Source organism: Lissotriton helveticus, chromosome 9 (genome assembly GCF_964261635.1).
Source record: "Lissotriton helveticus chromosome 9, aLisHel1.1, whole genome shotgun sequence".
In the NCBI taxonomy this organism is placed as follows: domain Eukaryota; kingdom Metazoa; phylum Chordata; class Amphibia; order Caudata; family Salamandridae; genus Lissotriton; species Lissotriton helveticus.
In genome coordinates this window covers 921,298,789-921,324,878 of record NC_136070.1, presented here as the reverse complement: position 1 = coordinate 921,324,878, position 26,090 = coordinate 921,298,789, and the positions used below count along the sequence as shown (strand labels likewise).

General features: G+C 44.7%; 1 protein-coding gene across 3 annotated transcripts in view; it reads right to left on the bottom strand.

Moving 5' to 3' along the window:
• The window catches only part of ZNF541 (zinc finger protein 541), a 1,089,530-nt gene that overhangs the window by 224,540 nt on the left and 838,900 nt on the right, over nt 1–26,090 (bottom strand). For all 3 annotated transcript variants that reach the window (XM_078661102.1, XM_078661104.1, XM_078661103.1), the window contains exons 12-14: nt 15,417–15,492; nt 13,565–13,653; nt 4,541–4,681 (exon numbers count right to left, since the gene is read on the bottom strand). In XM_078661102.1, coding sequence (XP_078517228.1) covers nt 4,541–4,681; nt 13,565–13,653; nt 15,417–15,492 — 306 coding nt within the window. The remainder of the gene's footprint in view (nt 1–4,540; nt 4,682–13,564; nt 13,654–15,416; nt 15,493–26,090) is intronic.

Sequence of the window (26,090 nt, the reverse complement as noted above, 5' to 3'; positions counted from 1 at the left end):
TAAGAAGATCAAGTTCGACTGGGCCTTAGTCATTCTTGTGGCTCTGGACACAGAGAGTCTGGATTACCAAGCTCCTGAGCAAGGCCATCGATCTTCCGATCACGTCGCCCCTTTTGGGAGGATCTTCTGTCACAGCAGCAGGGGAGGGTTCTTTACCCAAACCGGTCCACTGTTCGCCTACTAGCAAGGTGATTGAGTGGCGGCAGTTGACCACTTTTGCCCTTCCTCCCGAAGTCTGTAAAGTCATCTTGGCAGCTAGGCGTCCTTCCACCAAGATGGTATATGCCTGCCTTCCTTGTGGCAATTACATCTGCCCGTAGAGTGAGTGAGTTGCAGGCCTTATCATTTAAGCTGCCTTACCTCTCAATATATCCTGACAAACTTGTGCTTTGCACAAGGGCCTCCTTTCTACCAAACGTGGTCACTCCATTTCACGTAGACCAATCTATCACCCTGCCTACTTTTCACGCTCCTTCACATCGCTCTAAAGAAGAGGAGCGACTCCATCGTCTGGACCCAAATAGAGCGTTGTTGTTCTACCCTGACCACACACAAGTCTTCAGGTGGACGATCAACTCTCCGTGGGCTATGTTGGTGCGAAGAAAGGTTGGGCGCTGCAGAAGAGAACCATCTATAGATGGGTCGTGCTCTGCAGTAAAATCTGCTATACACCGGCCAAGAGGCAACCTCCTGAAGGATTGCAAGCTCATTTCACCAGAGCTAAAGCAGCTACCATTGCTTTAGCATGCATAGTTCTGGTCCTGGACATTTGCCAGGCAGCAATGTGGGCTTCCCTGCACATGTTCACCAAATTATTACTGTTTGGACAGTCTGGTCTGTAGAGATGGGCACCTCGCCTGTTCGGTCCTGCAGGACTTCCTTTTGTGAAATTGGTCCCCAGACAACCTCTGGGGGTGGTATTGCTTGGGTATCTATTCAAAAGTAAGGAATATGGGACTAGAAGTCTCTATCAGATGAACATGTTACTCCCCTTTGGAAACACCTTATCTGATAAATACGATATCTAGGCACATATTCCTTACCGGCTCACCCATTCTGGACTTGATACCAGCTCTGCTGGAGAGCTATCAGAATATGGCAGAGTGTCAGGCTTCAAAATCAAATTTTCTAAATCGCAGATTTTGAATATTTCAGTCCCAGCCAAAGAGGCAGATCAGTTTAGGCAGCAGTTCCCTGTTATGTAAATGTACATGTATTTATATAGCGCAAATCACCAACACGGTATCTAAGTGCTTGCTTAGGGAACCCGTCCTGGTATTTCCCAGTGAGATACCCCGGCAGGGTATCCACAAGGTGAAAGCCAGGCATCCCACCACAAGGGGCTGTAGTGGAGATTGAGCAAGCTATTGCCCAGAGTCACAGAGTGTGACCCCGTGAGTCAAGTAGGCACCGGAGCGAGAATTGTCGAGTCCGTGGAATTTTTTAGCCTGAGACTCGCCGAGGCAGGGAATCGAACCCTGATACACGGCCGATCTCAGCTTCCGGGTCTGCCGCCTCTAACCACTGAGCCACGCTTCTCCACAGTATAGTCCTGCAAATTAGAGGGATGGAATGGTGTGGGAGAATAGCAGCAGTTAAAATGACAGCCCTTCCTAATAGTTTGCACACATTCCAAACATGGAACTAAGCAGTTAGACCCATGTCACTCCACAGACTCCCTGCTATGATGGACTTTCATCTGTGCAGATAAACAGGCCAAGAAAAAAAGGAGAAATTGAGGACCCACAGAACCAGCAACAGAAGCTGACTAGTTCTATGTGACAGGACAATGAGCTTGATTCAAGGGCTCGTCTTTCACATAAAAATGTAAATGGGATGGGGAAAGGAGGGATATTGAGGATTATGTTTGTAACTGTGGTTAGGTTAGTTCACTGTTCATTGTCAGCCAGTGGAGATAGGCAAGTGTGTCATTATTCTGGATAATAAAGCACATTTTGATGTATAAATAATATAGAATAAAATAAAAATAGAAGTGTTAAGTGAAAACACTTAAGGAAATTCAAGATCTGAGCATCTGTAGCATGTCTAATGGGACTGATGTCACCAACACAGGCGGTTCTTCATGAAGTCACTCACTTCCAATGCTGAATTTGGTGACTCCACAGATAAAGCCGCAAAAAAACTCCACACCATTCTGACGCCTCTGGTTCTATGTCCTGCACAGGGTGTATTTGACGCCGGCCAAACGTAATCAATATTTCAATGCGGTAGCCGGTCAGTGCCCGAGATGTAGCTTGGAGGGAGCCGACTTCCAGCACATGATGTGGGGGAGTACGAGTTTAGGAACGTATTGGAAGGAGGTGCTGGAACTATTGTATCATATAACGGACCGTACATTAAAACTAGACATGAGCATCTGTTTAGTGCACTGGTTCCCACATACAGCTAAAACGAAAGTAACAAGTACATTTATAGACCTGGGCCTTGTATTAGCCAAGAGGGAAATCACAATGCATTGGAAATCAGCGAGGGGGCCAGGTTTGGGGAGATGGCGGACGGAATTGTTCAAATGGGCACAGAGTGAAGGCACACTTAGGCTGCACCAGGCCCTGCAAACAAATAATGACAAGGCACTGGAGGCGGCGAGGGCATTGGAGGCCTTAGTTGCGATATTGAGTGCCCTAGACTCAGAATCAGGGGAGGATTCGGACTTGGAGGATTGGCAAGATCCAGCTGGCGCTTTGGCACGGGGGACTGAACAGGGATATGATCAATGGACTTAATGATGATCTCTGAAAAGAAATGTAATGCCCTGTACTGTATCACTAGTGGTCACGTTTACTATTGTATTGGATTCTGATGTACTTTAATTGTTGACAGGTCACGCTGTTGAGGCACACCGGTGGCGGAGGGAGGGATATGGGTGGGGGGTACAGCGCGAAGCGGTTGATGATATATTATACTGTAATTTATCCAATTGATGTGCATTGCTGCTCACCGGCGCTGATTGTTTAAAAATCAATAAAAAAATATTTAAAAAAAAACAAAAACCATTCTGACGCCTCTGGAAAATCTAGGGTGGGGAACGTATGAGAAGACAAATTCTTTACAAATGTCTTTCTACATAGGGTGAGGGTCTGCAGTCTAAGCATATGAAATGAAACAATGTAACAGTGATCTGACTGGCGGGGTAAGAGATCACATGCTCCTCTTCCTAACCCACGTGGTTTTATGATTTGTGCTTGACTGGCAGAGAGGTTAGCATAAAAGCATGCCCATAGTTGGGGTATCTCAGATAAGGCTTCAATGAAATTGATGGGAGTGCTGAGACCATTCTTCAAGCAAATCTGTCACATGCCAAAAGCCCTGAAGGAGCCTAGAGAGTATCTTCTTCTAACAAAAAGTCGCAGAAGTGCTACAGATGTGCCCCAAATCTGTTTCGCCATAGGGAGAGGGGAAATCTAACACATTTTCAGATGTTCTCAGCCAGGAGATAGAGGAAGATGAGAAGGATGTGTGACTCTAGACTCTAAGCTCATCCCCTGACTTTTTTCTTTTGTCAATAGTCCTCTTGTTTTGCAATCTTCAGAACTCCTTACAGGACTTATTACATTTGGTGAAATGGACTGAAAAACTCCATTCACCTCTGCCATCAGTGGTACTGGTTTACCAATGCGGTGCATATATTCATCAGGAGAGGCTCAAAGACCACCTTGCATGATGATCAATGAAAGGGTGCTCAGACATAAGATCTTTTTGTAGTTCCCTTGGTGTGGGATCACTGCAAATGTATCTGTGAGGGAACTTACTCAAGACCAGAGATCTAGGATTTCTAAACCGAGCACTGCACATGGGCCTTTCTCAGGGCACCTCGCAAGAGGTTCAGGAGCAAGACTGTCTGCATAGTACTTGTAAGTTTGCTCTGATGCAAGCCCAAAAACACAGTTCTCAGCTCGAGGCAGCATGTATGGCCCAGTGGGCATTTCAAGTAAAACCACAGGGCAAGAACGCACTACTCCAGACAAAGAGATATCCTGGAGACGGGAAATTCAGGAGGCCACTGTTGATGGTCCTAACTTGAAGATTCATATACAAATCATGGGAGTCCTTGGCACTGGCTACCACAAGTATTCAAGACTTCCCTTGAGCATGTCAGCTTCAGAGTAATGTGTCATCAATCAATCAGTCAGGGGTTTCTAAAGCACGCTACTCACCCGTGAGGGTCTCAAGGCGATATTCACTTTTATTAAAACACCTGAAACGAAGCACTGAGGGACTAAAACTGCCCCTACTTGAAGGCAGTGGGAACAGGTGTTTAAAGTAATCTACATAGGGAGAAGTTGTTGGAATTATGGAAGCGAATAGATCTAAGTCAGGAAAGGGCATGGGAATCAGCGGGCCGTTCTACACCTGGACTTCTTTTTCTCAGTAAACCAACCTATGTTGTGCCAGGTTGCTTTGGTTCCCGTGCATATGAAGCAAAGGAACCTGAGTTTCACTGAAAGATCTCCATTTTAGACAGGAGGATAAAGTGCAGAAGGACAGTGTCTCAACAGGCTCTGATATCCCTTTTTCTCACCTTGGGTCCAACTGCTTCCAGTTCACTTTGTTCGATCTTCACTTTCTTCTCAGCAGCTTGAGACCTGCTTTGATCAAATTTGATAATTTTTTTCCAGGTATAGTAGTATTCAACACACTGTGTGACATTCTTTGTCTGTATCTAGAAGAGAAAAAAAACACAAAACATGACAAACCTGTGGGCATGGGTAACAAAGCCAACATAAAAGTAACAGGCTAATCAAAACAGAATTTACACATAATGCATACACCTATATGTAGGTTTCTGCTACTTATTGAAGCTGTGGGTAAGTTAAATCATGCCATCTATTATTGCTTATTGAATATTAAATTTCATATTCCACAACCATGGTTCTCCACTAAGAATAACTTGGCTAATGATGTGGAGGACCGCATATCTTTGTATGCAGATGATATACTGTTGTACTTGGCTTCCCCTCACCAATCTATATCTGTAGTACTAGACATCTTCACGAATTTCGGCAAATACTCAGGTCAGGCGATCAACTGGCATAAGTCTGTGTTGTACATGTTATGGGGACAGGTCCCTAGGCTTCCGGCTGGTTGCTCTATAGTGGTGGCGAAAGAGGGGTTTCGATACTTAGGGGTTTTTATCACGTCGGATCCCAATCTGTTTTAGAGCTCCAATCTTGCCCCCCGGCTGGCCAGACTCAGAGCAGACGTGAAACACTGGCAGTCCCTTCCATTCTCATTGCTCGGCTGGGTGGCGCTTTTATTAAGGTGCTGGCCCTACCTTGATTTTTGTATATCCTTCAAAACTGCCCGCACAAAGTTCCGGATTCATACTTCAAAATGGTAGAGGGGGAGGTCCGTACGCTTCTGTGGGATGGGAGGGCCCCAAGGGTGGCATTAAAGAAGCAGACAAAGAGTTGGTATGATGGAGGCATTGCACTCCCCGACCTGCAGCTCTATTACTGGGCGGCACAGCTAGTTACTGTCAATAGATGGATATACCGCCCTACGGAGGATCCCGCGTATGCGCTCGACCAATACCAAACTGACCGCTCCGGATATATGGGGGCCCTATAAAACGATTTTTCGGGCCCACCTTACACACGTTACAGGTTTGGCAGACAGTGAACTCGCGCCTCGGATGGGCTGGCGTCCTAACTAAGGTTGCTCCACTTTGGAGTGCGCAAAAACTGGGTATGTTATGTTATCAGCCTGGGTTTGATAAGTGGGACCTCATAGGTATCTCTGTGGTAAAAGATTTTGTTAAAAAGGGGAAGATACTTACGTTTGAGGAACTCCAGAAACAGTACCAACTTGCTCAGGGTGAGACGTATAGATACCTGCAGATACACCATGCCTTCTCATCTTTCACAGACATTCCAGACTCTTCGCCACTCGAAGACAGATTGTTAGATGGACCTTTGGATTCGAAAGCTATCTCACTCACATTCAAGAAATTATGCAATAACCTTCCAGATACCTTCCCAAGACTCAGGGAGAGATGGCAGGATGATTTAGGGGTGCTTACTGATGAAGACTGGCAGGAGGCCTTGATGTCTCCGCGCGAGGCGGCCATCACACAAAAGCTCAGGTGGATTCAGCTCCGGATATTGCACCGCTCGTATATGACGTGACCGACTTTGGTGAAGGTGGGTTCGCGGTCGGACGACCTCTGCCTAAGGGGATGTGGCCAACAGGCCACGTTTTACCATATGATGTGGAGCTGCCCGGGGTTGCGGGTCATATGGGAGGGAGCCACGGAACACATGCATATAACCCTATATAAGGAGTTGATCCCAACGCCACGATTGGGGTTGTTAACTATCTGGGAGGCAACTGACCTGACGGAAGTAGAGAAGCAATTTGTGACGCTGGGCTATACCCTGGTCAAAAGGGAGATAGCGAAAGGTTGGGGGGGAGAAAACACACCGAGAGTCCATGTGTGGGCGAAAGTGTTGGATAGATGCATGTTGGCGGAAACTGAAGTGTTTATAGCACTGGGGTGCCCCAAGAAACGGGACTGAAAGTGGTCGAACTGGAATAAGTACCGGGGAGATATTGTGGTGTCCCCAACAGTGGAATTGGAAATGCGTCACAGTACAGGAGGTGCTGAAGCTATGTAATGCATAAATGATGTTAGATAACTGTCCAAATCCAGAATTCTGTTAAGTCCTACAGTGATGTCCTTGTATGCACATGTTTTGCTGTTACTAATAGAAACATTTAAATAAAAAAAATAAAAAATAAAGAATTACTTGGCTTTGGCAATCAAGGTAATTATTATTTTTCATAGGTATTAAGACATGAATTCCCCTTTGGAAATAGTTAAAAATGTACTACCTGGCTTACACTCTCACCAGGATTCAGGATTTGGATACTATACTAGCATTGCTCTTTAAGAGAGTCTATGAATGTCTGATGGTATGAGCTAAGATGGGAGGACTGCAACCTTGAGGATGGTGGCTTTTATGCATAGTGTATAACCCGTCACCAAGGCCTGATTCATTAAGAAAAATCTCACACCTATGTGGCGGTACATAGAATTACGCCTTCACATAGGCGTACATCTGCACCTACATGCAATTCACCAATCCTGGGCAGAGATTTATGACTGAAAGTGCATGCCCCCACCTGCATGGGGGCATTTCGGGACCTATTGAACAAACTGCACTTTGTAGTACGTTTGGAGTAGTACAAAACATACCACAAATTGCAATTGCCAGAGTTTTATGCCTCAGCATTTCCTATACTCATGGGTGTGGAGTTTGCTGCCTCACTGAGTAGACTCTGTACAAGTAGGCATAGGTTTAAGTAGTAAATGTGGGATTGATTCAAGGAAGTGGCTTAGGGACAGCAATGTATGCAAGGAATTAACATTAATATTATCTTAAAAATATTTTTATTATATATATTCAAGTTAAATAAAACATTTAAATTTCCCCCGTACTTTATCATAGGGAGACTCATCAGTCAGGGCAGAGATCTGCGCATGGTAAAGGAGAGAGACTAATAAAAAGGTGTATTTAACTAAAAAATAAATATTACAAATATTTGCATGTTAAATATTAATGTAACTTCATTTTATGTAGTTACTTTAAATGTAGAACAGAATTAAAAAATGGTACAACGCTAGTAAAGTAATTTGGAATTAAACCTTTAATTATTGGAAACATATTTAAAAAAAATCTGAAATTTAATTCCAAATACATTTTCTCATGAAGATAACATATTTTAATGTTCATTAATAATTATTAAAAGTGATGTACAGAATTAGAAATAGTGTCATTATTTTAAATAACATTTATTGTTACATTATTTTTTACATTCATAATAGTTTATTGGAATATTGTTTCATCAAATATTAAATATATACTATTTGAATGTTTTTTTAACATTGATTTATATTTATTTATCATTTAAATATATTTTTTTAAATTTAATTTACTGTTATTTCCAATATTATTTTAACTCCCTATCTCCGTTATTTCCAATGGGAGGTGTTGTGTTTTTTTTGCAGTAGCTTACTCGTGGAGTTTTCGAAAACAGAACAGCAGTAAGCGAACTCAAAATTGTAAACATACTCAAAAGTGTATATTTCCTTTGTAATTCAGGCCCATACAAATTAAAATATGATCCTAAAGCTACTACTCCACCCATACTAAGCAGAACTATGAATCAAAAAACATAAGGACAACAGCCATCACTTAAAGATATTCACACATATTTGATTGACAAACATCACCAATGGAAACACATAAATACTGCACAGACCCTGGGTTCTGCCCACTTCCACTTGTGCTGGTAGACAACATGGAGCAAGACATAACCTACAGTCACCATATTCTAGACATTCAAAGTATGACAAAGAGGAACTTTACCGTAAAGGAGACAAAGCTTGTAGTTAATTTTCTAGTTGGTCATTAATGAGAAATAAATGATTTGGCCTGATATTGCCTAAGTGGAGCAGGCCGCATGGCAGGAGGTCACTCACTGTACCAATGTACTGAGGGTAGCGGTAAATGCTGTAGGGCACTTGACCTACTGTAGGACCTATCGTTGCAAGCAGTTCCCAACATCAAGCTAGGTAAGATGAACAGACCTCTATTTCTTAACCAGATCCATACTGCAAACATATGTAGTTCTGTTGGCTAATAGTCTCCCATATACATACAGGCATCTCTCCCCATGTCACTAACACACAAGCTGACTCCCTTGTAGATTGAAAAAGGGCATATAACACTAGAACCTTCGAGATTTCCTTTCTACAGTCCCCAGGTCTGCTGCATTATAGGTGAAATCAGTAACAAAACCACCTCCTCTTGTGGCAGTGCCACGACCAAGAGATTGGTATCACAACGTATCCATATCATGCAGCCGGACCACCTCTTCAGACACAGGGATGGTTGGTATTGGGGCCCGATTAGACACCACTTGAGGAATGGGACATGCTGAGCCAGATTAACGGATAGGGGTGTGTTGGATGTCGACAGGGATCACACGGACTACAAGGGCTTCTCTTTGCAAAGGAGGTCTGTTTATTTTAAACAGTCACAGCATATAGTAAGGTACGAAAAACAAATGTCCCATTGGTGTCCTCTTCAGGGGAATAAGACCTCTTCTCCTTGACACCGTCTGGTCGATGTCCTCTCGGCAATATTGCGGGGCGTGAAAGGAAGAAAAAAGACAAGGTTAGTGCGCGATACTCTGGGGTAATAAGAGGGGGGGAGTGAGGGATTAACGCACCGCAAACACTGGGTGTGAGGGAGGGGATACCATCACAGGAGAGGGGATCAGGAAGAGTACTACGCTGACTGGGAAAAAAACGTGCGGTCAGCCCGACTCTGTGTGTTTCCCGGACTGACCGGCTGGTTTTCGGACTCCCGCCCCGCTCCCAAGTCCCCGTACCCGAACCTCTTCAAGCCACGTCCCTCCTGGGCCGTTGCCGGGCATAGCGTCTTCCGGTTGGCCCCCTGATGTGTCGAACAGATGATCGGGGGTCCTCTCGTCTGCTTCGGTCCCTTCGGCGTCTCTACACGGGTTCTCCACACTTCCACTTCCACCTTCCGTGTTCTCCCTTCTCCTTCCGGTTGCTGGTTCTTATCCGAATCGTCGAATGGAAACTCCAACCTCCAGGGGGCGGGATTCGCAGAGGTAGAGCCGGAGTTAAAGGGCCAGCTGAAGGGCTCCCCGGGCTGCTCCTGTAACTCGACGCGAACATCAGCGTCAGGGAGCTGGAAGGGAGAAAGAGTGCAAGAGTCAGGATGGGGCCGGGGAGAGTCCGTGGCTGATGGAGGCAGAGTCCGACACACCCCACCCCACCCCCAGAGTCTTCCCGGTCAGGGATGACAGGAAAGCGCGAAAGGAAGTCAGCATTGGAGTTTAAGGAGCCCTTCCGGTGTCGTATGTCAAAGGTGAAGGGCTGCAAGGACAGGAACCAACACATCACCCGGGAGTTGTTCCCTTTGTTCCTAGCCATCCAAACCAGGGGAGCATGGTCGGTGTATAGCGTAAACCTATTCTCTTCCAGATAGTATCGTAATTTCTCTATAGCCCATTTGACGGCTAGGTATTCCTTTTCCAGGACCGGGTAATGGGTCTCCATGGGAAATAGTTTAAGACTAACAAACACTACGGGGCGTTCCACCCCATCCTCTGTGAGCTGAGACAGCACGGCTCCAATCCACACATCAGAAGCGTCCGTAAGTAGGATAAACGGACGAGAGTAATCTGGGGATATGAGAACAGGGCTGTGGGTGATGGCCTTTTTCAATTCCTGAAAGGCAATACGGACAGAAGGAGAGGGCGAGAGCAGATGGTGTGTACGTGTACCCTTTTTCAGGAGATCGGTGAGAGGGGCAGCTATGGTAGAATATTGGGGAATAAAGCGCCTGTAATTCCCCAATAGTCCCAGGAAAGCCCAAACCCCCTTCTTGGTGGTGGGGAGAGGAGCCTCAGTGATGGCTTTGATTTTTTCGCTTTGGGGTTCTATACAGCCATTTCCTAGTATGTAACCGAGATACTTCACTTTGGTGAACCCCATCCATGATTTCTTTGAGTTAAGGTGCAACTTAGCCTTTCCCAGTGCCCTAAACATTTGGTGGCAATGTTCTAAGTGCTGTTCCCACGTGTAGCTGTAAATAATGATGTTGTCCAAATAGGCAGAGGAATAGGTTTGGTGGGGTCGTAATACCTGGTTCATAAGTCTCTGAAAGGTGGCTGGGGCACCGTGTAATCTGAAAGGCAGGATGATAAACTCAAAAAGGCCTTCAGGGGTTGTGAAGGCTGTCTTCTTTTGATCAGTTTCTCGTAAGGGAACCTGACAATACCCCTCAGTTAAGTCTAGAGTGGAGATGTATTTGGCGTCTCCCAGGCGCTCAATGAACTCATCCACTCTGGGCAGAGGATATGCATCGAGACTAGAGATGGCATTCAATTGTCGGAAGTCAATGCAGGATCGAATACTCCCATCCGGTTTGGGAACCAGGATGATAGGAGAGGACCAATCACTGTGGGAGGGTCTAATGTTCCCTGTTTCTAACATGTTTTGGAGCTCAAAAGAAACCGCTTCTCGCCTGGCAGCAGGAATTCTATAAGGGAAGAGGCAGACCACCTTGTCAGGAGGAGTTTCAATAAAATGCTCGACTAAAGTGGTTCTGCCGGGACGGTCCGAAAACAGGGGGGCATAGTCTACCAACATGTCTAGTAAGGACCCCTGTTGTTGACGAGATGCTCGTTCACAACTAGCTGTTCTAGGGTACAGCCTGTGGTGTTGGGGAGAAGCGCAAGCTGGTTTGTCACTGAGGGGAGACCCTAACCATTTTTTAATAGATTGATGTGATAAGACTGGACTTGGTTGGGACCGAGTTGAAGCCGATAAGTTGTTTTACCAATAGTTCCTATGACTTTATATGGTCCCTTCCACTCGTTCTTTATCTTAGCCAGGAAGCTGGGAAGGCATACTAAGGCCGAGTCATTTATTTGGAGGGACCTCCACTTTTTCCCTTTGTCATATTGCACTTTTTGTCGTCCTTGGCTTTTCTCTAAGTTGGTATTGGCTAGTTCTCGTAGCTTACTCAACCGAGACTTCAGATGCTGGGTGTATTCAAGTAGGTCTGCTGTCTCATCGGGTTCCTTCTTCCAGACTTCTCTGGTCATTTCCAACAAAGTCCGGGGCTGTCTTCCGTATAACATCTCGAAAGATGAACACCCAAGACTACTCTGGACCTGTCCCCTTATGACAAATAGAGCAAGTGGTAGGGGCCGGTCCCACTGTTTTCCCTCAACCTCTAACACCTTTTTAAGGGTAAGGTTCAGTTTCCCATTGTACTGTTCTACTAAGCCATCAGTTTGGGGGTGATAGACCGAGGTTTTAATTTGTTTATCGTCTATCAGCTTGCAGACCTGTGCCATGAGCTTTGATATAAAGAGGGTGCCCTGGTTGGTGAGTATTTCTCGTGGAAACCCAATCCGTGAGAAGTATTCCAGGAGCCTGTCGGCAATAGCAGCAGTGGTAGGTGCCCTGGGGAAAGGCTTCTGGGAACCGGGTGCAGTAATCAACCAACACCAGCACATATTGGTGTCCTTTCGTGGTAAGTGGTAGGAGGCCTATAAGATCCATCCCCATTCTTTCAAATGGTTTCCCTATTATAGGTAAGGACCGCAAGGGAATGGCTGGTGGTCGGTACGGCTTCTTATTTTTACAAATGGGGCATTCTTGGCAATACTTTTTAATCTGGGCGTAAATGCCGGGCCAATAGAAATATCTTAAGAGGCTTTGTGTTACCTTCTCTGTTCCCAAGTGTCCTCCCAGTAGATGTGAATGGGCATAGAACATGATTTGTTCTCGGAAGTCACGGGGGATGAGTAATTGGGGTTCCTCGTCAGCCCTGGCAACTCAATACAATAGCCCATTGGTTATCCGAAAAGAGGGAAAAAGGGGAGTAGGGTTGGTTGGCGTTGCCAGAGCTTGTTGCAAAGCTAGGGCAAGAATAGGGTCGTTGGCTTGTGCCCAACGGAAATGCTTAGCATGCTGCCAAGGTTCTTGTGTGAAAAGAGCAGCCGAGATCACCTTCTGGTTGCTGGATTGCATGGCGCGTCCTTTATTTACCCTGTCCAGTATTAGTGACATGAATTGGGGGTTGTCGATTCCAAGAATCAGATAAAACCTGAGCCACAGTTTCCAAAACAGCATAGGAATAACAGACAAGGAGACAGCTGGCATTGACCGATCTAAGAGCAAGGCTTGTAGGATGAATATCGGTCTGCTGAATATTTCAATTACACATGGTCTCCTGAACAGGGCTTAGCCCAAGTGCCCAAAAGGGTGCCTGTAATTGCCTCATTAAACTGCAACAGTGACTCAGTAGGGGCCTGATCAGGTTTCAAAATGTATTAGATTAGTTTTAACTTCACGGTTGGCAGCTCCAAGTGTAGTACTTCAGCTGCCCTTCACATTAGAACAGAGAATGAAGTACTTTCTTCCCTAGCAGGACCTGGGGTGACACAAGACCAGTATGAAGTGAAGTGTCAAGCCCACTGGCATCCTGTAACTCCTCGTACCATTTGTTGTCATAATACTGGGCAAATAATTGTCCTCCTCCTCACAGTTGTTATTATCAGAATCTGTACCAAATAAGTTGTGTAAAGTTTCGGCCCTACTACGGGTTAAGGGCAACGTATCAGAGTCAGAAGATTTAGCATGAGGTTGCAGGCCAATTTGTGCCAGGCACGTCTTTGGTTGAGGCTGATTCAGTTCAGAGTCTGAAATTTGGGGCGTATTCTAGAGGCGAGGAATCAGCAGGGAAATGTATTCATCAGAAGCGCTAGTAACGCCAATACTAAAACATGATTAAGTCACAGGAAATCATACTCAGAGAAAACAGCAAAGAAAGATCTGTCCTGATATGCTTCTCAAGTCTCAAATGTGAAATATCAATGGGGCATGGATTACGCAGTCCTATAAAAAGTGGTGCTCATACAAATACATACTACTCAAACCAGTTGATTAACATTGTGGTTGGAAATAAAGTAAAGCACTTTAACTCTGTCTTACCATGTTCTGTATCATATGAAAATCCTTCTTATGAGCGCAAAATCCTTTTTTAAACAATCGCTTCTCAGAAGGTGTCCAAAAGTCTGAACCTAGGGGAGAAAATCCAGCTGGTCAGAGCTTAGAAAGGTCACAAAGGCATCAAGAAAAGTAAATGTCTCTGCAAATTGTGTCCTCTTAGTTACAAAAGTGACTGACTGCATAGAGCCTCTGAAGGGCACAGTACTTTATCATCGATACAACGAATAAGCAATGTGCTGTCTTAGGCTGTTAAACAGAATTCTTGTCCTAAGTGACTTGTTCAATTTGAGTGCTTAGTGGAGATACATTTCATAATAACGTGGGCCCATGCCTACAAACAGACATGCCAGGGGAGACTAAGGGCTTCAATAAACCAGTAAGAAACTCCTCAACTATTACATTGACCATATAGTTTCTATAACTGATAGTGGTATTTGTTTAACACACTATCCTCACTCTGCTTTTAATCTTGCCACTATGATGACCCCTCCTTAATAAAGTTTTTCCTTTGGCATCATACTAGGCAATTTTAACTTATCACACATTTTTTTCACCATTCTATACCTTTTCTGTGCACTGCAACTTCTCTCCCCTTCAACCCACCAACGTATCAGGTTGGCTCTCTCTCACTGGTGGATCTGACGCTAGTATTCCTCTACATATGAACAGAGAGGTACCTAGTAGATACCAGTTTTCAACAAAACCCAGATGATGAGATTCCGCCAATAGGTGGGCTGCTGGGCTGATGGGTATTATTTCACATACTTTACACATCTCATTTCTCTCTCTCCTTACACTAACTACTTTATCACACTACTTTTGAGTGTACATATTACTGTAGTTTTTCCTTAGACCCTTAGCATCCCTTGTGTGTCTGTTGATAGTTAGATTGGGGGATAGGATGCAAGCTGGTCTTTAAAGACTTTTCCCCTTAGACCCTCTTCACGTTTTGTTTCTTGATCTTGAACGACAGTTAACTCGACATGGCTTGGCAGTTCGGGCTGGACTGTTACCCTGAGGAGCAGGGTCAAGACTGATTTGCAAATGGCTAGGTTGAAACAGGGATGGCGTGGTGAGCAAACAAACTATAGATTAAACCTAGATCTTTGTGACTGGGGTGAATGTTTACATTGTTCAGCATTCCGTCCATCATTTGTTCTTTTTGCATAAGACCCAAACCTCTTAGCTGATTTAAAAAGGGAAGGAATTTTGAAACTGGTGGAAACATCACAACTCCTCAATATTTGGCCAGGAAATCTTTGTAGCCTGCTAAGGTCTTACCTCAAGTGGACACCCCTGAAGCCAAATGAATCTTATCATCAAATAAGAACAGGTGTCAGAGAGAAGGATGGGAGGGAGTGACCTGCAGCTGTGGAGAGACTGGGTGCAACTGCGGTTACTATATTGCACTTAGTTGTATTGACACTGGAGCGAAAGATTGCTCTGAAATCGTAAAGTTACTGAGAAGGCTATACCTGCTAACTTGAAGTCCTTTGACAAATGCAGGAGCAGACAGACATACACAAGAGAACCAGAGGCCATGTGCCCTCAGTCTTAAGAACAGTAATGCTCCTACAATGTGGATTTCCTAGTAAAAACATTTCTAGTAAAAGAGCCTTACCAACACACCTTTGTGTACATGAGATATATATCCTGCCAGAAATAGTAAAGCTACTCTTTCAGCCTGCTGGGACCTTGCAAATCACAAGAATATAACAGGATATAACATCTAATTTTCTATAGAAAGAGCTATGGAAAAACATACCAGACGTTTTTTGTCAAGAAGTGATACACTATGCAGGTCTTACAGAAGTATTTTAATTCCCCACCTTACCAGTGTAGTGATACTGTGCAAGAGGGTGAGATGGAGGTTTCCAAGGTTCCTTAACCAGTAACATCTCCAGGGCATCCTAGAACAAATACATAAAAAAAAGGTTATAGACCCAAAACAAAAAAATCAAACATACATTGGAACATATTCTAGTTACAGTACACAACCAAAAACAGTTGTATACACACACACTGTCAGTTGCATCTCAACTGTAGAAACGTAATCAAAACTGCCTTTCCAAGATCCCGAGGAAATGTCAGGGTTTTCATGACACTATCATATGTTTTCACCACTTAGATCAAACATCACTGGTTGCATCAGCTGATCCAGATTTAACCATCTGGCTTACATAAGCATAATAATGCACAGATCTTTCCATCATGCTCAGGACACGATTTTGGGTGGTGCACTGCAAGTGAAAAGCAGTGTAGCAATCCCCTGTGTGCACACAACAGTAATGTTGCCAACCTTTCAAAACACACAGAGGAAAGCTTGCTCTAGGGTATCCAAACTCACAATATGACTTTGCAGAACGCGTTTTGCCCGCAGACACACTTTGTGCATGAAGAGACACTTCGTTTAAGTTGCGCTTATGGAAGACATGTATTTGGGGTTAGGAGGTTTATCAGTCCACTAAGTGTATTTTTGTACTTTAATTCCATAACCACATCTCATAAATCAGACTCCTATTTTCTTGCTTTTTATACACATATATGTAAACCATAGACTCAATCAATCAATCATGGGTTTGTTGACCGCTACTACTCACCCGCAAGCACAAACTAATCATACCTAAGGGTCTCAAGGCGCATGGGGCTGTCAGGGAGATTAAGTGAACTATTGCCTAGAGTCATATGATGCTGACCTGATCTGCCTCTGGCGCTGTGGATCGAACTGTGAGCCCCACGCTCTGGAGTCAGCCGCCATGGCCGCTGTGCCACACATCTCCCAATGTATGTATGTATGAATGTATGTATGTAGATATGTATATATATATATATTCACTGAAAAAACCACAGGTTTCAGGGACGTTTAGGTAGTTTGACATTTCACTCATACAAAACCAGAGAAATTCGGCCGTTATAATTAGTTCAGCTAACTATAACTCGCGCCCCTGCAATGCACTGCTGATGACGTTACATATTACATCATTCATGACATGGCCATTGACATCACTGATGACATCACTGATGACATCTCAAATGTCATTACTGATGACATCACTGATGACATCATCCAGTGACCATGTGTTTCTATAAAGTTTAAATATGTTTTATATATATATGCCAATGTGTCTGAAATTGAGCGCAGTTGGTGTAATTGGATTGCTACGAGCCTTTCATCTCTTTGTGTGTTTGTTCAAGTATGCATATGATTTCATGTATTCAGATCAATCTTGCTCTGTAGGCTATGGCCGTACTCTTAACTTGAGGAACTATGTTCTGTGTCCGCAACGAGGCAGTGTGGTGTCTACTAAAGAATGTGATCTCTTTTGATTACTCTTTTATTTCATTAATTAATTTTGGGTGGGCAGCATGTCCTGAGAGTCTTGGTACCATGCATCTGATGAACATTAAAGCTTTGTGGCTTGTCATTACGACATGCTTACTCCCAGGGCAGAGTACATGTACACATAATTCCTGTGCTTGAATTTACTAGAGAATTATGTTTCATCTGGGGTAAAACATGCAGATTGTGCACTAAGCTGTTAATTTGTATCTATTAACTTATGCACTTTGCACTTTATATTTATGTCGTCAATAGCATGTTTTACCAGTTCAGTTTCCAATTGCTTAGTCCACTCTTTATGTCCATGTATGCCTGAATGGGAGGGGAGGACTATTTAAACATGCACTTCGTGGCCCCAAGTATATTGATAAAGCCTGCTGGGCAGGCGAAACGCATCTCTCTTTTCAATGCGGGGTCGAGGGAGACCTGAATTATAATAAATGATCCTTATCCCTACTTACCCGTTGAAGTTGGATTGTATTTAATATATATATATATATATATATATATATATATATATATATATATATATATATATATATATATATATATATATATATACACACTGAAAAAAAACACAGGTTTCAGGGACTTTATAGTTAGTTGGACATTTCACTCGTACAAAACCAGAGAAATTCGGACGTTATAGTTAGTTCAGCAAACTATAACTCGCGCCCCCGCAATGCACTGCTGATGACGCCACGTATTATAACATTCATGACATGGTCATTGACATCACTGATGACATCTCAAATTACATCACTGATGACATTATCCAGTGAATGTGTGTTTCTATAAAGTTTAAATATGTTTTATATATATATATATGCCAAGGTGTATTGAAGAATGAGTGGGTGTATAGGTGTCTGGATGGATGATTTAGTAGGTGCATGACTGACTGTATAAGTGAGTGATTAAATGTGTCTTACTGAACACATGGGTTAGTGACTGATACAGACATTCACACAGTTTAGTTTGTCAGTTGGTGTGTAAGCGGTTCCATGGGTTGGTGAGTAGCTAAATGAGGATCTATATGGGTTATTGATTGGTTGTCTGAGTATCTGTATGGGTGTCTGAGTGTCCTTGTGGGTGGGTGGTGGGTGGGACTCTGTGCATAGATGTGTGAGTGGATAAATCACTGGGTGTATGGGTTCAAGAGTGCATCTATGAAGGGCTGTATGGGTAGGTGAGTGTGTATATGGGTGTGTTGGTGAGTGAATGGATGCCTCAGTGGTACATGTGTGAGTAACTGCATATGTGAAAGGCAGTATATGTGAGTGTTAAGAGTGTATAAATGACTATATGTGAGAGTGAATGATTGTCAGAGTGGCTCTATGGATCAGTGTGTGCTTGTATTAGATATTCTATAGGAGTGTAAGTATGTGTTAGTATATGTTTGAATAAGTGAGGTGGTGTGTGTATAACTGTATAGGTGAGTAAATGGGAGTGTGATTTATTCTTTGCTTGACTGACTAGGTGTGTGAGTGACTCTATGGATGAGTGGCAGTGTCTGAGTGTCTATATAGATATGTGAGTGCGTATGATAATCCCGTATTGATGGTTTACTGCATGTATGAGTGACTGTATGGGTGAATGAGTGGATGTGTGTGTAGACCTAGGAACTAGTGAGTGGGTATGAACTAACTGGTATTGGTGTGTCTGTGGTTTCGAAAATGGTAGTCTGTATTTTAGAGTGGGTGTATCAAAGGTTATATTTGGGTGTGAGGAGGTGCATCAGATTATCACGTGGATGATGTCATCAGTGATGTCATTTGAGATGTCATCAGTGATGTCACTGACCATGTCATGAATGATGTCATATGTGATGTCATCAGCAGTGCATTGCGGGGGCGCGGTTATAGTTAGCTGAACTAACTATAACAGCCAAATTTCTCTGATTTTGTACGAGAGAAATGTCCAACTAGTACGAGAGAAATGTCCAACTAACTAGAAAGTCCCTGAAACCTGTGTTTTTTTCAGTGAATTTCAAAGGTTTTTTAAATGCTAATTTCTAACTAGAACGTCCCTGAAACCTATGTTTTTTTCAGTTAATTTCAAAGTTTTTTTAAATGCTAATTTCTAACTATGCCTACAAAGGTAGGGCATGTGAAGAAAGAGGAAGAAAAGTGCAGAAAGAAGCAAGACAAATGCAGAAAGAGGCAACAGAAGTCCAGAAAGACAAGGAAAAGTGCACGAAGAAAACAAGTTACTTACCTGTAACTTTGGTTCTCCAGTATTGGAAACTTTCATAGATTCCCAAGCTTGTATCATTCCCCGTCGTCGGAATGGGAGTCCACGGTATTCATAAAATAGCAATAGAAATCATTACCAAACCAGAGCCTAAGCCTAGGCCCATTCTAGTTTTGCAACCTATCCACCTCTTTATGTAAAAAAGAAATCAAAAATGAACAACCAATCAGATTAGCCTTACCCCTTAGAACCCCTTAGAACCCTCCTGATAGACGCTCAGAACCTCAGATTTTCTACGTTGTGCAAGGGAGTCTCCACTGAGCCTCAGATTTTCGTAGCCATTGTGTAACCAAACCACTAAAGATGGAAGAGGCTGAGCTTTCCCAGCGGAGGCGGGTGAGTCGCATGGGAATCTATGAAAGTTTCCAATACTGGAGAACCAAAGTTACAGGTAAGTAACTTGTTTTCTTACTCCGGTATTGGAACTTTCATAGATTCCCTTGCTTGTATCAGAGTAGCTAGCAGTTATCAGCACATTTTTTGGAACCATGACCAATATAAACCCAAGAACAAAGCAATAGCATATTCACCATAATGAGATTTTCAATGGTCAATAACATACTTAGAAACTTTAGAAAACATAAACACATGAGGTTCAAAAATGGGCAAGAGCTGATAAAACAGTAACATGGAGGGATGAAAGGGAAAGCTCACCACTACTGAAAGAGGTTCCTCAGGACTGCCTGGCCGACTGCTGTGTCACTCTGCATTGCAGAATCCAGGCAGTAATGCCTTGTAAACATATGGGTACTGCTCCAGGTCGCTGCCCTGCAGATCTCCCGGATAGGAACTCCAGCAAAGAGGACTGTAGAAGAAGAAATCGCCCTAGTGGAATGAGCACGGACTCAACCTTCTAGGGGCTTGCCCGCTGCTTTGTGACAATACTGGATAGCGCTGGTAATCCAACGAGCAATCCCTTGCTTGGAAAGGGGAAAACCCTTACGAGGGTCACTAAAGGACACAAACAGTTGAGAAGACTTCCTGAAGTCCTTAGTACGTTGTAGCACCTTTAAGCACCTCTGAATTTCCTGAGAGTGAAGAGCCTTTTCTGCCAGAGTAGCCGGTTGCGGGTAAAAGGTTTTAAGAATTACTGGCTACTTTCCAGGAAAGGAATTCCAACTCTGCCCTGTAGATAGGTTCGAAAGGAGGCTTCATAAGTTTAGATGCCAAAGAGGAGGAGGAGGCTTGACTGGAGGGAATACTCTGAAAAGGCCCTTGAGGAAAACTGCTTAATGATTCTTGCCAACCAGAGGGAAGGGCCTGAAGACGTGTGTATGAAGCAAGAGATTCCTGCAAGATGCACCTTGATGGAAGAGTGAGCCAGCCCCGATTTTGCCAATGATAGAATATATGGAAGAACTTCCTGTGGTTCAGACTTTAACCGATGGACGCCATTTTGCTGGCACCAAATGCAGAAACGCTTCCACTTCAACCTGAAAGTCTTGTTGGTACTTGGGGCTCTTGCCTGAGAGAACACTTCTTTACATTCTGCGGAAAGATTCAGACCAAGAAATTCTCGCTGCTCAGGAGCCATTCCGACAGCTGTAGAGACTGAGGATCCGGATGCCAGACTTGGCCCTGGGTCATGGTCAGCAGCGAAGGAATTGGCTGTAGTGGAAGTGGAAGGTCCAGGGAGAGAAGGTGCAGTTCTGTGAACTAAAACTGTCTGGGCCACGCAGAAGCTATCAGAATCATCCTGCATGGTTCTGCTTTGAGCTTCCTGAGAAGTCTGGGGATCAGAGGAATGGGGGAAAAGCATAAACAAATGCGCCTGACCAGGCCATCGAAAATGCATTCCCCAACGATCCCTGATGGTGAAGCCTGCTTGCATAGAACTGGCATTTCTTGTTCTCCGGAGTGGCAAAGAGATCTATGGAAGGTCTGCCCCATCTGCAAAAGACCTTCTGTAGAGTGGAGTTGTCCAGCTCCTACTCGTGGCTGACCGACTTCAGTCTGCTGATTGTGTTTGCTGCCTTGTTGAAAATACCTAGAAGGTGTTCCGCCTGGAGTGATACCTCCTGCTGAATTGCTCATTCCCAGATTACCTAGGCTTCCTGTAACAACAGTCGCAATCTGGTGCCTCCTTTTTTGTTTATATAATGCATGGCCTTCGTGTTGTCTGTACATATTAGAATGGCCGGCTGTTGCAATCGTGGTAGAAAGGCCTGCAAGGCCAGCCGAATCTCTCTGAGCTCCAGCAGACTGATATGTAAAAGACGATGCCGGGGCAGCCAACGGCCGCTTACATGAAGTTCTTGTAGCACTGCTCCCCAGCCATGTAGCGAGGCGTCCTTAGTTATTATGTATGGAGCAGGGGCGATCCTGAAGGAAAGACCCGGAGAAATGTTTTCCTTGTTCATCCACCATGATGTGGCGTCCCTCATGGCCTCGGTAACTGAGATCTTGTCGTCGAAGGATCCGTCGACCTGGCGCCATGGCAAGTCTAACTCCTCCTGGAGTGGACGCATCCGCAACCTGCAGTGAGGAATCAGAGGTATGCAGGAGGAAAACGACCCCAGAAGGGACTTGCAGAGGCGAACTGAAAGTGACTGTCTTTTTAACAACCGGGAGGCCATGTTCATCAGTTTTTCTTGCCTCTCCACGGTCGGGAAAGCTTTGTTTATGGACGTGTTTAGAATTGCTCCCAGAAATATGGCTGTTCTGGATGGACGGAGAGAAGACTTATCTTCGTTGAGCGTTAGCCCGAGATTTACAAACAGGCGTGTGCATGCTGTGACTGATTCTTGTGCTGCCTGCCTGGTAGGAGCTTTCAGTAACCGGTCGTCCTGGTAAGGGAAGACCTGAAGCTTTTGTTTTTGAAGAAAGGCTGCTAATGGAGCTAAAACGTTTGTAAAGATCCGTGGAACAGATCAAAGTCCAAACGGTAGAATCTTGAACTGAAAATGGCTCTTGGCTACTGTGAAGCGAAGAAACCTCCTGTGAGTTGGATGTATGGGTATGTGAAAATAAGCATCCTCTAGATCCAATGATTGGCATGTAATCCCCTGAGCTGAGAAGTAGAAGGATGTCTTGTAGAGAAACCATATGAAAAGATTGTTTGATGAGATAGGTGTTGAGCTCCCTCAGATCTAGAATAGGGCGCCACTTTTCTAAAGTCTTCCGGACCAGGAAGAACCGGGAGGAGAAAACCTTTCCCCGCTGAGAGCTAGGGACCGGTTCTATCAATCCTTTGAGGAGCATTTGATGGACCTCCAACCATAGAAGGCAGAGATGTTTTGATGCTGTGGCGCGAGTGGGCTTGGATGGTGGTGCGTGGACAAACTCCAGAGTATGGCCGCATTGAATGATGTTCAGCACCCAACGGTCCGATGTTATTTGTTGCCAGTTGCAGAGGTAATAAAAAATTCTGCCTCCCACTGATGTCACAGGAGGAGAAGGAAAAGTAGTCAGAGCCAGCAAGCTGCTATTGACGCTTAGATGTGTCTCTGCCTTGGCGTCCTTGTCTTCCACTGTTGTTGAAACGAGAGAAAGAAGAGGATTGATTCTGCAGCTGACTGTAGTTCGGCCTGTAGGATTGTGACTGGGAACCGTACGAGGAATATTGCTGCTGTTGATATCCTCCCCTGTATGTAGTGTCACCTCTTCCTCTTGCTCCTCAGAATGGAACCTTGCGGTACTGCAGAGTCCCTAAGGATTTTGCGGTTTCCGTATCCTTTTTAATATCCTGGTGCGCATCATCTACATGCTTTCCAAAGAGTGCGTCCCCATCAAAAGGCAGATCCAAGATTTTGTTGTGGACCTCCGGACGGAACCAAGTAGCCCGCAACCAGCTTTGTTGACAAAGGACAGCAGCGCCAGCCAAGGAGCGTAAAGCAGTAGTTGCAATATCCATTGCACAGTCAATGATTTCTGCAGATGTTATCCCGCCCTCTTAGAGAGTCCTTTTTGCTTCCTTCTTTCCTTCTTCCATCAACTGGTCTAGATAGGGGGAGAGGTCATACCACATTTGGCAATCGTATCGATCGAATATAGCCAAGGCGTTAGCAGCTCTGACTAGCAGGCTGGACATAGATGAAAACCGCTTGCCTGCATTATCAAGATGCCTGCCCTCTATATCCGTAGGTGTGGTAAGGGGAGCAGAAGTATTTCTGGACTTCCTCTGGGCAGCTTGTGAGATGACTGAGTCTGGTTTACGTTGGCTCGTCAATTAGGCAGGCTATCACCTGGAGCCTTATACTTTTCCTCCAGGCGAGGTAGAACTGGAATGACCGTGGCTGAATTTTGCACTACCTTTAATCCTTCATCCCAGACATGACCAACAATAGGTATTGATCAGACCGACTTCTTGTAAGGTTCCTTAAAGTCGTAAAGGAAATAATCAGATTGCACCTTGGTCATGGGCAGGTCAGATCGTTTAGCGGCTCTCTCCATCAAGTTATGGAAACCCCCAATGCCTGCAGGGCCAGCCGAATCTACAGGTGCCGGAGCAGGAGAAGCTGGATCTGGAATGACAGTCATCCCACTCCTCATCTGGATCCGGAATCATGACGGTGCCCTGGTTGTCATCAGAGGTGTCATCCTGAACGGGGGGCACAACAGGTGGAGCATCTTGCGCTTCAAGAATTGGCTGAGGCGGTGGTAAGTGAGGGGCAACAAGATGAGCATGAGGAACAGTAGTAATAGGCACCAATACTGGAACTGGAGGCTGTGTTGCAAACCTCTTTCTATAGTCCAACCAACAGCATAGCTTGCAAGCCTGTTAGCAAGGAGGAGGGCATAGAGACCATTTCCTGTTGGTAGTTCTCTTGATATTGTGAGGAAGGACCATACTGCTCATTATCTTCATATTCCCCCTCAGAATCTGTCTCCTGGCACTTAACGTGCAGTTGAGAAGGGCTATTAGTATACCCAAAAGGTCCATCCTCCTCTTCCGATTCCTCTTCTTCGAGGAGGAGTGCAGGAGGTAAAGGAGTCACCCTCCTGGGGGAAGTCATCTCCGGTGTAATTTGGCATTTTTTGAGTGAAATAGAATTTCTTCCACCGTCGACGATGTAGAGGGAATCGCGACGAAGAAATGGACGTCGTGGACGCAGCCATTGTCGACAACGTCGTCATCGTCGATGTAGTAGCCGTCGTCACACTCATCGTCGACATCATCAACACCATCGTTGACGATACAATCACCACCGTTGACGCGGAACCCATATGTGTCAGTGCCGGAGACGAGGAAACCAGCGTCAACGAGCCCGCTGACGGGGCCAGGGACGAAAAAGACTGTACCTTTGATGCTTTCGTCGATGGAGTCGTTGACAGCGTCGTTGACGAGTGAGCCTTTTCTGTGGAGTTTACCTCAGAAGATAAAGATGAGGGCTTTTTGAAGGTCTTTGGAGCTGCAGGAGGAGAAGTTTGAGGAACAGAGCTGGATTTTCTCTCAGGTACTCCTTTCGACAGTCCTTCCCTCTCCTTTACACCTTGGTGAGGAGATTCGACAGGACTAAGCCCTTCAGACCTATGAGAGGTATTTTTTAAGGCCTTACCAGGGCGTTTCTCAGAAGGTGAAGGAGAAGCTCTGCCCTTTTTTACAAACCTTCTAGAACATGTTGCAAACGAGGTTTTGTTGAGGTCACAGGAGACTGGTTCCTTCTTGATTTTAGCTATTGGAGCCAGGTCAAAAGACGGCCTTCACGGTCTCGCAGAGTCTTGGTGGAGAAGGTGCGGCATATTTTACTGTCTGTAGCCTTATGGTCTAGGTAAAGACAGTAAATACAATCTTTGTGCTTGTCCTCAACATATAACATATAACCTCTTTTTAGCACAAGTAGAACAGGCTTTAAAGAGGGCCTTCTTCTCCTGAAGAAGTTGTTGAAGAAAAAAACTGGTGAAAGGTTGTAGAATTAAAGTTGTTAGGAGAAAACTGAGCAGAGCTCAGTGGAGACTCCCTTGCACAACGTGCAATAGAAAATCTGAGGTTCTGAGCATCTATCAGGAGGGTTCTAAGGGGTGAGGCTAATCTGATTGGTTGTTCATTTTTTGGTCTCTTTTACAAAAAGAGGAGGATAGGTTGCAAAACAAGAATGGGCCTAGGCCTAGGCTCTGTCTTGGTAATGGTTTCTATTGCTATTTTATGTACACCGGGGACTCCCATTCCGACGAAGGGAATGATACAAGCATGGGAATCTATGAAAGTTCCAATACTGGAGTAAGAAGCAAGAGATGTGCACAAAGAACCAACAGAGGAGCAGAAAGTCTTCTGTGCCCCATGGTGGTAACTCACTCTGACAAACCAGGCCTAGAGCCAGTGCTATGCTCAAAGACACCTAGAATACATTGAGTACATGGGTACTGACTGGATGATGAGAGTACTGCTAGGAGAGAGCATGGTGAATTTATAAGTGCTTGGATATTGGCGGAGAGATTGGATAAGTACATGATGCTGACTGGGGGATTGGAGGAGTGCATACGCAGTGACAGGGAGATGGCTGGACTGCATGGGTAGTGCTCAGGGGATTGTAGCGGTGCATGTGTTAGTGCTTGGGTCATTGCATGAGTGCATGGGTACTGACTGGATGATTAGAGTACTGCAAGGAGAGTGCATGGTAAATTTCTAAGTGCTTGGGTTTTGGTGGAGTGATTGGATAAGTACATGGGTGATTGGAGGAATGCATGGGTGGTGACAAGGAAATGGCTGGTCTGCATGAGTAGTGCTCAGGTAATTGTAGCAGAGCATGATGAACGTATAAGTGCTTGTGTTTTGGCGCAGTGATTAGATAAGGACATGGAACTGGCTGGGTGATTGGAGGAGTGCATGGGTAATGACAAGGAGATAGCTGGACTGCATCAGTAGTGCTCAGAGGATTGTAGCAGTGCGTGTGTTAGTGCGTGAGTCATTGCATGAGTACATGGGTACTGACTGGATGATTGGAGTACTGCAAGGAGAGTGAATGGTGAATTTATAAC